Here is a 12,640-nt window from a genome sequence, read left to right on the forward strand (position 1 = left end):
TTTTTTTTTTTTTTTTTCTCTCTTCAGGTTGCATCTCTACGACTTAGCATGGTTGACCTATCATGCTACAGCCTTGAGGAAGTACCCGAGCATCTCTTCTACAGTCAGGACGTTACCTACCTCAACCTACGACACAATTTTATGAGATCAACTGGAGCAGGGAGTCTTGACTCTCTTTGCAGGTTTGCAGAGAATTACTTTTTCACTACTTCAGGGGTTCTGGACATGTCCATCTGAGGATGGACAAGAGGGAGTGCATTGCATATTCTGCTGGGATGTTTATGTCTTGGTAAAAGTACAGTAGATTTGCAGTTGTTGCATGCAAGTATGATGTTAATTTCCTCACTGAATTTGTTCCACTTTTGGGGAGCATTCCTTTGGGCAGATACTACCATATTGAGCTACCTGACTGTATGCCTATACAAAGGCTTAAAAAGCGTTTATGTCTGTTTTCATATGCTTTTGCTTCTGAGATCACTGAGGTTTGTGATTCAACTAACATTATTGCCAATAGGTTTTCTCAGTTGAAGAGCCTGAACCTGTCTCATAACAGACTGGGAGAGTTTCCTGTATCACTGTGTGAGATCTCTACTCTGACAGAGCTCAATATTTCCTGTAATGGACTTCATCACTTGCCAAGCCAGATTGGCAAACTGTTGAAGTAAGTATATTTCTTTTATTTGTGGTCAAACTTCCTTCGTACTTTGGTTGAGCACAGCCAAGTGAAGATGCTACTTATGAAGGTATGAGTACTCATGCATGTAGACTTCACCTATGAAGACTGACTCATGGATTTAACTCTAGGAGAATGTTCAAAACAAAGATGAACAATAAGCTTTGTTTTTTCCTTGAAAATTGAGAGATCACAGTATATTTTTACAGTTACTCTTTAAAAAGTCACTGTGATTTAGCAAGTTATCTTTCATCATTTATGACTTCCTATTCTAATTATGTAAAATATGCCAGTGGAAAACATTTTGAATAGTTGACATCAATGAATTTTGCCTAGGAGATGCCACCTTGCTAAACCACAGTAATCTGCAGGCTTCAAAGTGTGTGAATATACTTTCACTTAAGTGTGCATAACGCATATGTTTAATGCATATTCCTCCTTGTAAACCAACTCTTTCTTCTCTCCAAAACTCATGGCCCCAGATTTCACTTCTTCCATGCAAAGGGCTATTCAGAAAGTTATTTGTTGGAACACAATTGGTGATTATAAGGGAATTATCTTGCTTATTTTTATTTCTATTCTCAAAAGCCAAACTTTAAAATAAATCATCTTGCAGCAGAAAGCTATCCTTGAAAGATATTATTATTTTCTAAGAGGATAAATGGAAGACTAGAATGGAAAAAGCTGTTAACAGTGCTTTATTATTGTAATAATTGTGATTTAGCTTGGAACAAGTACCATAGTAGTGATATGAGACCCCAGAGTTTGGCTGATGAAGGTGTGGTTAATTTTCATTGTTTCTGCTGTTCCCAGGTGATGTGTGTGATATCATTAGGACTGTAGTGTATGTAGGAGATAGGCCTGTACTGTTACTGCGATTTGCTTGTTTGAAGTTTGTCATAAGTCTTTTTAAAAATTGTTCAGCACATTAAATAAGTTCTTCCTAGCTTGTAAAGATCTAGGTGATTAAGTAGATATTGTATATTTACACCATAGGTAGTGTTTGCTATTTTGCTTATGTCAACTTAAATTTAATGTTGTGCCAAATAATATATCTCTAAAATAAATTTGGAACTGTTTGGTATTGCATACATGCAGTTCTAAGCATATTAAGTGAGTGAGAATTATATGTATTCCCATTCCAGGCATTTTATGTGTGTAAGAATGAGATAGCAATAACGTAACATAAAAAATAACCACACTTAAGAACAGCTAACTGTACAAGTAATTCACTAAAATGCTAAATGCAAGATTCACTCCTCTCCGCTGATTTTCTTCTTTTTCCTAATGCAGTCTTCAGACGTTCTTACTTGATGGGAATTTTCTCACATCCTTACCAGAAGAGCTGGGAAGTCTGCAGCAGCTTAGTTGCCTTGGGCTTTCCTTCAATAACTTCTGTGATCTGCCAGCAATTTGCGAGAAACTTGTTCTCTTGGACAAGTTAGCGCTGGCAGGGAACTTGCTGGAGACCCTGGATCTTGCAATGCTGAACCGTATGAGCCACATCAAAAGTGTAGATCTGAGGTAAGGGGAGAAACTGACATATGTACATACCAGGTTGTCCTGTTGCCCCTACAACAGAGGAGCTGTAAATTGTAAATTTTGGTGCAGAATTCTCTTAGAGAAACAAGGTTAACGGATCAATGTCTTAGCCACCGAATGTGGCTCAAGCCTTCTAGTTTCCGAATATGCTACTGGCATGAGCTACCTAGAGGTTGGTTGATTCTTCAGAATTATTTAAGAATTCTTGATTCTGCCATCTGCAAAGTTCTCGGGAAGGGACAAAGAGCATTCCGATTGAGGCAAGACAATGTAGTACTTAGTCTCTGCATTGCTTTCTTCTGTCAGTGCTACTTAGCTGTGCATTAACTTGGCTTCTAGTTTCCAAGCTGTGGACTTAATGAATGCTGGGGAATGAGTATAAGTAAATGTTTCACAAAGTAATACAGACACAGGAATTGTTTCTTGTTGTATTCACTTCCTGAAAGCCCCTCACAATTTTTCATACATCTCACTGTGCTTGTCTTTGGAGTTCGTCTTTAACAGAGCTCTTCCTTTCCTCTTCTTTCTTCTTATTGATATCTTGTGTCCCAGGCAACGTTCTATTTTCTGATTTTATAACTCTTATCTCTGAGTGTCTAGGCTAAACAACCTGAAGAGAGCAGCAGTTGACAGCCTGGAGGGGAATAAATCTGTGACCTACATGGATTTACGAGACAATCATTTGACAGATCTGGATCTGAGCTCCTTGTGCAGCCTGGAGCAGCTGCACTGTGAACGGAATAAGCTCAAAGAGTTGATGCTGTGTGGTTTTTCCCTTCGGGCCCTCTATGCCAACAGCAACCGTACGTTTATTTGTCTCCTTTAGCTGCTTGCTCCTTCTGAAGTCACACAGAATCACAGAATGGTTGGGGGTGGAAGGGACCTCCAGAGATCATCTAGTCCAACTCCCCTGCTGCAGCACGGACACCTGCATGTGGCACAGGGTCACATCCAGGCAGGTTTTGATGATCTCCAGAGAAGGAGACTCCACAACCTCCCTGCACAGCCTGTTGCAGGGCTTTGTCACTCTCACAGTAAAGAAGTTCTTCCTGACGTGGAGATGGAACTTCCTGTGGTTTAATCCTAGGAACGAAAGAAACATATGTTTTGCTGTCTGCCACACACATTCTGCCACACAGAAAAATAGTCACAACCATGTTATAGTTGTGAGACAATACTTGATGGATCTCCTGGAGCTAGCTCTTAGATTAGGGATTATGGATATAGATACACAGGTCATGTAACAGGGAAAGATTATGGTGCTGAATTGCTGTCCAAGGAACTTGTCTTCCAGTGAGATGTCTTTGGAAGAGAGTCCAAACACAGAGCTACATTTTGTTCTTATTCTGGTGCCCTATGTGGCAGATGGAACATGGCATGGTGAGAAGCTGTAGCACCATATTGCAAATATATGGAACGTAGACTCTGTCCTGGGAAGGATGAGTAGGGATGATAAGGGTTCAGGGAGTAAGACTGCAAGTCTCTCTAGCTAGTCTAGTTCTTTGTTGCATGCTGTGTGTGCTTTTCTGTGCTGTTCTTCCGCTTGAGTTCTTCAATCATGATTATTTGCTTCATTCAGGTCTGACAACTGTCAGTGTTTATCCAGTTCCTGGTCAACTGACGTGTCTGGAACTGTCCCGGTAAGTGACTTTACACTACAGAATATAAAGCAAATATCCAAACAACTTTGCTGCTTATTGCATCAATATTTTGAACTTTTAAGCTTTTGAAAGAGTTGAGGAAATGCCACCACTGAAGAATGATGAAAATGTCCCAGACCAAAAGTCTTTTTGAATAAGTGTGACTTGATTAGATGACTAGTTGTCCTTCAAATATAGTTTTTAAGCAGCAAGAAAAACTTGTTAGGAATAGCTGACTGCACTAACTATTGGTAGCTGACTGGACTAAATGATGGGAAGCTCTGGAGCAAGCATTTGGAGTAGCTGCTAATGATCACTACTGTTAGCTTTATTGCCCATATCTCTCCTTGGAGTAGTGTTGTTAGACATGGAAATGGGAGCACTAGAGGATCTGATCACCTTTCAGTTGGGCTTTAGGATGATGCACACTAGAAGAGTAGTATTGTGCAGCCTGTTCTGTTGATGCCAGAGCTGTAGATGAACAAAAGCCTGATTGATAGTCCTACAGAAGTACTTTCTACCAATCATGTACCAGGTTAGTTTGCATTACACTGCTAATCATGAGATAAATCCTATGCATCAGGCTCATATTCTTGTACATTTCCTGCCCATTGACTTTGGTTTGGCTGTCATTGGTGCCATGCAGTGTTCAAAGAGGTCATGTTCCGTACAGAGTGGTGGTATCTAGCCTTTTCTCATTTTTTTTTTTTCTCAGCAATCAGCTGCAGTGTGTCCCGGACTGGGTCTGTGAAGCAAAGAAACTGGAGGTTTTGGATGTGAGCTCTAACCTCCTCACAGAGCTCCCGCCAAGGTCAGCAAACCTTTTTTACACAGCTGAGCTGTATTGCATGGGAGCTGAGTGGGGTTAGAGAAACAGTGCTAAGTCACTTGTTTTACTCCTTGTTGTGCAGAGACCAAATCAACTTACTGTTTCTATTGCAAAGTGTCCAAAATACTCTATATTCAAAAATTGAAATGAACTGACTTCTGCCAGGGCTGCTAGGAGACAGATTCTAGTTATCACCTCACCCAAATGGACAGGACATTTTTAGGCTTAGTCGAGATGTGTTTGGCCCATCCTTTCTCCAAGTTCCTGAAACACTGTTTGCAGTTAGTGGGGATAGAGGCTTTTTATTTCAGTAAGACTACAATTCTTGAGAATGGAGCAATAACCTCAGAAATAACACAGGAGGGCTGAGCAGGCTGCCCAGGCTGTGAAATCTAAGTCAGCACAGAGGAAGACAAGTTAGAACTGGTTAAATGTTCCCTTTTCCCGTCTGGAAATGTGATGAGTAGTAAACCAAGCTGATGTTGTAAACCTTGTGTCTTTCTAGGATCCTCAGCAGCCTGAGCCTTCGGAAGTTGATGGTGGGGCGCAATCATCTGCAGGCCCTTCCGCCTCTACAAGAACACATTCCGCTGGAGGTGCTGGACCTTCAGCACAACCTGGTGACTAAACTCCCTGAGACACTCTTTCTTAAGGCTCTGAAGTGAGTGACAGTAGCATGTTGTCTTCTACCTGCCTTACCTTTGGAACTATGCAGGCTGATAGTGACATCTACGTGACTGTCCTTGTGAGGTGCTGTAGGCTTTATTGCCAGTTGCATTAGAGGTAATGAGACATGTGCTTTATGAGGTGGTAATTCAGGTTACATGAGAAAAGTCATCAAGCTGACTTGAGGAATCAGTTCATGTTACTGATTAATAATGTGAAAACAGCCAAACAGGGAATTAGCTTCAGTTGCAGCTGCTTCTAATACTGTTATTGCTACTTGGAGAGCTTTGTCTTTAAACCAGTGCACAAATTCAGGTGCAAAAGAGAAGCCATACAGATTCCCAGTTACAGCAGAAGGTACATCGGGTCTCAGAGAACAGCAAAAGACACCCGTACTGAACAAACAACCCCTCTTAAGTGCTTATCTATTCAGACATGAGTCATCCCTTCCTAAGAGACTGTGAGGAGGAGCTTATGTAGTCCGCTTCCCCCAGTACTACTTACTCCCTCACAGGCTCAGCAATCAAGCTCTTCAGTACTCATTATTTATTGTAAAATGTTGTGTGCATCTGTAGTGCTGTGTAGCTAATGAACCATTTGTAGATAGATAAATCTTAGTGTGAGTAAAGACTGCTAAATCTGAGTGTATCACACTGTATTGCCTGACCTCGTACGTAATCCTGTTGCGCTGTCACTCTAGGTATTTGCATAGCTCTGCCTACTTTTATTTAGATTGATTTGGATGATGTGAAGTCTGTTGTTTTTTGCTCTTGCCATGGATAGCCTCAGGTACCTGAATGCATCTGCAAACAGCCTGGAGTCCTTGCCCTCTGCGTGTACAGGGGAGGAGAGTCTGAGCATGCTGCAGCTGCTTTACTTGACCAATAATAACCTCACAGATCAATGCATCCCTGTCTTGACGGGACACCAGAACCTACGGATCCTTCATCTGGCAAACAACAATCTACAGACCTTCCCTGCAAGGTAAATACCTAAGGCTGGTGGAGGAGATGGTGCTTACTAGCCAGGCATGTCTGACTTAATTTCATTGTGCCTGGATCAGTATCAGAACAAGATGGAGTCCTTGTGGCTTGATGATGAAAGCCTGCTGTTCCCAGGGGTACAGTGAGGGACATCACATTGCTGGGATGATTGGTTCAGGGTAATGCTAGTTGTAGTGTTTCCTGTCCTTCAAGCAGTTGGTGAGTGTTTGGCTCAGGGTAGCGGCAGTATTTCTAACATCTTCAAAATTATTGGCATGGAGCTTGCTGAGCTGCAGTTACTCATTTTTCACAGTCTTGCATTGGAAGGCCAGAGGGCCATCATCCAGGCTTGTCTGTATACAAGTCATAGTTTCATCCATTAATTCATATGGTAGGTTCACGATTGGAGTTGAAATAGAAATCCCTGGTTAATGTAGAAGTTTGACGCTCGAGACTACCAGGCATTCCTACTAAGTTGTTTCTGTTGTTCTCGATTCAAACTGCATCCTATTTTTGGTGAGAAATAATTAGCTTCCTCCATCAACCAGTCTAACACACTGTCTTTCTAATATGAAAGCCATGTAGTATCAGGTATTTTCCAAGTGTCGTTTAAGAATCCCTTAGCTTTCTATTCAGTTTGATAAATAGACTCAGCCTCTTTAGCTCCTTAGTATGTAAGGAGACCTCCCGGCCTTTCGCATGCCCTGCCTTGTAGCTTGTCTCTGAACCCTTTCCAATTTTCATTCTTTTTTTTTTTTTTTTTTTTTTTTTTCTGTGTATTTGGATAGCAGAACTGGACGCAGCTCTACTGAAGATCAAAAGCAGAGATAATTTGGGCTCCCAGCACCTACTTGAGTCCCTACTTGAGTTCTGAGTACTAGTTCATCTGACTCCTAAGTCTTTTTGTAGCCAGAACTCTGAGGATTGTTTTCTCTCATGTGGCTGGCAGAAATTCCTATATACATTTTGCTAATTTAAATCCTGTGCTGTTAAGGTTAGCAAGTAGTTAATATTACTAAATGTTGAAACTGTAATTTCACCACATTTTATCTGCAGATTTTACTAGATATTGTTTTGTGAATGTGTGTATTTTTATTATTAATCATTGATCTGCTGACTGTAAGTGAATCAGATAAATGTTGTTGCAGAGACCCTAGTAGAAGGAATTTCACTGAATGATGATACTTAATTCACAATTACTTTTCAGTGTCCTCCACAATCCAGTTTTGGGAGTTGAATGTAATTGTTCTCCAGAATATGGTAGAGTACTAATGTTATACTGGTAGAAAAGAATTTCCTTTACATTAATACAAAAGTATTTTTTTCTATCATTAACTATGTTAGCACAATTTGCATCTATGCCAGCCTTGCCATGATTCTGCCTTGACCTTGTGCAGGTGTCTGGTCTTGACCTAAACAAACACTTTAGATAAATTTGTTAATTCCTACAGAGCGCACTTACACAGCTTAGGTTTTTCCAGTCATCTGAGATTTTCTAGTTTTCATGATTTCTTAAATGGTTTCACTAATAGGCTGAAGAGCTCTTTGCTATTACTTTGAAAGTGACATCATAAGTTTATATGTCCTGCGAGTTTTCAAATACAAGTATCGTAACCCTCTGCTTTAGTGCTATAGGAGTTGAAGGGATCTATCTGTCTTATAAATGCAGCTATGACATCTGGGGAACCCCAGATCTTATAGTATCTCTTTGGACTTGCTGCCTTCTGCTAATGAATCAGAAGTGTAGCTGGTACAGTATCCACAGAATCTGCCCTTTATCTGCAGATTCCTAAGGTGGCAAATTCTGCTCTATAAGGTATTACAGTGTACTTTTGTTTCTCTTTCAGCAAACTGAGTAAGCTGGAGTGCTTGGAAGAGCTGAATCTCAGTGGCAACAAGCTGAAAACAATTCCCACAACAGTGGCAAACTGCAAGCTACTTCATACACTTATTGCACACTCTAATGAAATCAGCATCTTTCCAGAGATCCTGCATTTGCCACATATTCAGGTATTGTTATAGAGAGAGTAGACAGGTATCAGAATGAGATTTGAGTGGGAGAATGGAAAGTAACGAATAGGAGAGGAAGTAGAGATCCTCACATTTTGCTTGATCTTCTTGAGGGTACGGAATATATATTCTAAATCTGTCTCTTAGTTGAACAGGGATGGTTCAACTCTCACTCATCTTCGTCGTCTGTCTTGGTATATTTCTGATGAATCATTTCAGGCAATAGGAAGTGTTAAATGGCTAGATAAATGTGTGCATATAAAGGCCTTTTATTATCTATGGTGAGACCAATGCTTTCAATATTAGGGTTCTGGCTTTGCTGTTTATAGATCACAGAATGGTTGAGGTTGGAAGGGACCTCTAGAGATCTTCTAGTCCAACTCCTCTGTTCCAGCAGGGACACCTAGAACACTTTGCCCAGGGTCATATCCAGATGGGTTTTGACCCCCAGAGAAGGAGACTCCACAACCTCCCTGCGCGGCCTGTTGCAGGGCTCTGTCACGCTCACAGTAAAGAAGTTCTTCCTTATATGGAGATGGAACTTCCTGTGTGCAACTTATACCCATTACCCCTTGTCCTATCACTGGCCACCACTGAGAAGAGTTTGGCCCCTTCTTCCCTACACAGACATTTGCTGCTTGTAAGTTACTCTTCTACTGATAGGTCAGCCCGGTTTTTCATGGCCTCTTTGTGGGATGTGGTCAGTGGTGGACAAGAAGAGTAACAGTGGAGGCTCCAATGGGGCAAGATCAAGGGGGCACGAGTCTCAGAGTTAGTCTACAGACATAAGGAACATGTAATGTTAGGAAGGACCAAAAGAGTAACTCACCCCATGAAGAAACAGAATTGATTCTTTTTTTTCTGATGGTGCTTTTCTGATATTGCAGTCTGTAGACTTGAGCTGCAATGAATTAACTGAAATCCTGATTCCTGAGGCTCTGCCCAGTACCTTGCAAGAGTTGGACCTGACCGGAAACACAAATCTGGTGCTAGAACACAAGACACTGGATATCTTCAGGTGAGCTATTGAGATGCCAGGCCTGTATGGGGAAGGGTAACACCCTCCCTGTGAAGAGGGAAGATGGATGCCATCAGAGGTATTGCAGTACTGCTGAAAGTTATAATGTTCCATGCCTAAGGCAGCTGAAACTTTCTACCCTGTAGCAAGGACAAAGGCTGAGTCTATAGCAGCAGAGCAAGCAAAAAGCTTCTTAGGTCATGTGAGGATCTCCTTGCTGTCTGTGGCATGAGCCACCAGACATCTCTAGAAGGCCAAGTCCTTTATCTCCTTTTCTCAGTGCATTTTTTTCTACAATCTTTTGTCTAAAACTCAAGACTCTATGTGGTCTTTTGACCATAAGCTGTTCAGTGGCATTTAGAAGAGAATGACTTTCCTTCTCTCTCCACAGTCACATAACCACGTTGAAGATTGATGCTAAGCCCTTCCTCACAGCAGACACAGGACTGACTTCTACCTTCTGGAGTCATGGAGTAGCTGAGATGGCAGGCCAAAGGAATAAGTGAGTATGGTGGTCTGTTGGATCCTGACACTTTGTCTTCAGTGCTAAGGCCCAAGCAGACTCGCTTCACTGGATAGCTCATCCATCCCTCTGTCTCCCTGGTTATCTTTTTCAGTAACTCAGATCTCTTTGCTATCTGAGTCCTCATTTCTCATGCTTATCCTGGAATGCTTGAGCTTCATTTCTCACCCTGGGAGATGCTTTTGCTCTTGCTTGCAATCTGTGCCGATTGCCCTCTCCCCAGTGTGGACAATGAGAGTCGAGGAGTTCCAGCGGTAACCAGAAGTTGTACATCTTTTAGAGCATGGGCAAAGGAACAGCAGCTTTGCTGCCCCATGCAAACAGTACTTGGAGGAAGGTGCCTCATGTCTGTGATGGTGAGGACCATGTAATCTTTTGAGATAGCTTAACTTTGCCTATATGCTTTTCTGTCAGGCTATGTGTGTCATCCTTGGCCTTGGGGAGCTTTGCAGAGGGAGTGGAGGCTGTGTATGGCATGTTTGATGGTGACAAGAATGAGGAGTTGCCACGCTTGCTGCAGTGCACCATGGCTGATGTGCTCCTGGAGGAGGTACAGCAGTCAGACATGATGTTCATGTCCAACACCTTCTTGGTCTCCCACAGGTAGGACATTGAGCAAGCTGGTCCCAGCGTGACCTTCACAGGCACGTCATTTAATATGCTTTGTGGGGTGAGGTGGCACTCCAGAATGCCAGTTGTTGGAATATGGAGCCTTTCTGTACCTTTTCCTCCAACAGGAAGCTGGGCATGGCTGGGCAGAAACTGGGCTGCTCTGCTGTCCTTTGCTATATTCGTCATGATGTGGCAGATCCAGCCAGCAACTTTTCTCTGACGGTGGCCAATGTGGGGACGTGCCAAGCAGTTCTGTGCCGAAGTGGAAAACCACTGCCCCTCTCCAAGGTCTTCAGTCTTGAACAATGTTCAGAAGAAGTCAGGAGAGTCAAGGAGCAAAAAGCCATTATAACAGAGGTTGGTTTGGACCTTCTTCACTTCAGTCTCTACCCTACAGTGAAAGCTTGATTTAAGTACGTGCCATGCCAAGGTCTTTTGGCTACACAACAGCAGGGAGTATGGCATAAAGATATTAGCATGACTTGCCTTGCTTCTGACCTTGCTTCTCTTGCTAGTTAACTATTCAGTATTCTGCATTCCTAAAACACCCGTCAGGGCCTGAGAATGATAGATATGAGACAAAAAGGATGGTTTAGGGAGAAAGTGAATAGAGAAAGAGATTAGGTTTGAAGCTAGAGAAGTGGGAAGTACATGATACAGAGCAAGACTTGTGTGAGCGTGGAGAAGAGCCATGCTGAGCAACAGATCAGAGCCTGGAATATCATCTTGTCTCAAAAACACTCAAAATATTTAACCCATTTTCAGTGCCTTTTGCAAAGCATGATCAATTAAAGTTCGTTGAAGTTCTTCCATGTTTTGCTCAGTAAGGCAGAGGATTAGTTGCTCTTGAGACATACAGAACACACCTATTGAATATACTATCCGTGGAAATTTTAATGCAGAAAAATTTAATGCTTTTATTCAAAAGAATTAAAATCATTTCCAGAGAAATCTCTCAAGGTTAATTTATATAAATAAATAAATAAAATTAAAAGGGAAGGTTCCAAAGACCTGGAAATAGCTAGTATATGCCAAAGAAAAGATGAGATAGTAATTTGTAGAGCCCTTAATTGGTGCTTGTTTGGTCACTGTCAGCATTGATCCAGAGTGCCGTCAGTGAAGAACTGAGTAATTGGTGCCAGTCATAATAATTTTATGTACAGAGAGTCTTTTACAAGTGTCAGATTTGTTTGATAAAAGTGAGATCAAAAGCTTTTTTTCTGACACAGATAATCTCTTAATATGTTATAGCTCTGTGAGACACCGTGTTCCACTGCATTCTCACAGAAATATTTGTGGAATCACTTTAAGTGATTTAAAAACTAGGTGATCAGTGGATTCTGAAAAACATCTTGCAAATGAAATAATTGCCAATGAGAGTTTTCTGCATGTGTTCTCTGATGCTTTTTTATAATAATTATTAGCAACATTTAACATGTTAAGGGTACAGAAATTGATGAGGTTGTGAACATCGATCTGTATGAGTCAACCTGTGCTTTATTCTGAATTGGCTCATGCCCTCAAATACTTAACATGCAAGAAGTTAAAGAGATTGAAGAGCCAAGAACACTGTGCAGACTGTATACTCTCTGTGCACTGACCTAGAAAAGAGATCTGAGCGCTCTGTCAGTAATTTTGAGTTCAGGAAATTGAAGATTTTTACTGTAGCCAGGGGACTATCTGGTGGGAACAGAAAGAAGGTAAGTAATACCTTCATGATACAGCAGTAGTGTGATCGCTGCTTGCTGTTTTCTTCCTCGGGGTATAATGTCCATAATTCCATAGAATGTCTGTAGAATTCATGTTAACAAAGTTGAAAATAGTTCAGTAAATGCACAGAAACTATCTAATGCTAGGATAATCTGCCTTGCAATGAGAAAGTAGAAGGTTATATTCTCTCTCACAGAGGAGGGGGGCGGGGGGAAGAGTTTCTTTGAAGAGTTATAAGTGAGATTCTCTGGCCAATGTACTGCAGGTGTTTCAGATGCACATTTCAAAAGATTCACTACAGCATGCCCTGTTCAGAATGCAGCAAAAACATGTGTTTGGTCACGCTTTGTTGCTGCCAGCAGTGGGATGATAGGTAGTGTGAACATCTGCACTACCTGGATCTTGATCCCTTAAACTGTGGCAGACTTGGCTAT

General features: G+C 41.6%; 1 protein-coding gene across 1 annotated transcript in view; it reads left to right on the top strand.

The window, feature by feature from the left end:
• The window catches only part of PHLPP2 (PH domain and leucine rich repeat protein phosphatase 2), a 29,874-nt gene that overhangs the window by 12,425 nt on the left and 4,809 nt on the right, over positions 1-12,640 (top strand). Inside the window, exons 7-19 of the mRNA XM_026039625.1 lie at positions 28-182; positions 515-661; positions 1,967-2,197; positions 2,816-3,018; positions 3,795-3,855; positions 4,571-4,666; positions 5,190-5,345; positions 6,134-6,334; positions 8,181-8,343; positions 9,231-9,361; positions 9,753-9,863; positions 10,299-10,487; positions 10,622-10,853. Coding sequence (XP_025895410.1) covers positions 28-182; positions 515-661; positions 1,967-2,197; positions 2,816-3,018; positions 3,795-3,855; positions 4,571-4,666; positions 5,190-5,345; positions 6,134-6,334; positions 8,181-8,343; positions 9,231-9,361; positions 9,753-9,863; positions 10,299-10,487; positions 10,622-10,853 — 2,076 coding nt within the window. The remainder of the gene's footprint in view (positions 1-27; positions 183-514; positions 662-1,966; positions 2,198-2,815; positions 3,019-3,794; positions 3,856-4,570; positions 4,667-5,189; positions 5,346-6,133; positions 6,335-8,180; positions 8,344-9,230; positions 9,362-9,752; positions 9,864-10,298; positions 10,488-10,621; positions 10,854-12,640) is intronic.

The sequence above is a fragment of the Nothoprocta perdicaria genome, unplaced genomic scaffold (assembly GCF_003342845.1).
Source record: "Nothoprocta perdicaria isolate Ctin4 unplaced genomic scaffold, notPer1 scaffold_234, whole genome shotgun sequence".
In the NCBI taxonomy this organism is placed as follows: Eukaryota; Metazoa; Chordata; class Aves; order Tinamiformes; family Tinamidae; genus Nothoprocta; species Nothoprocta perdicaria.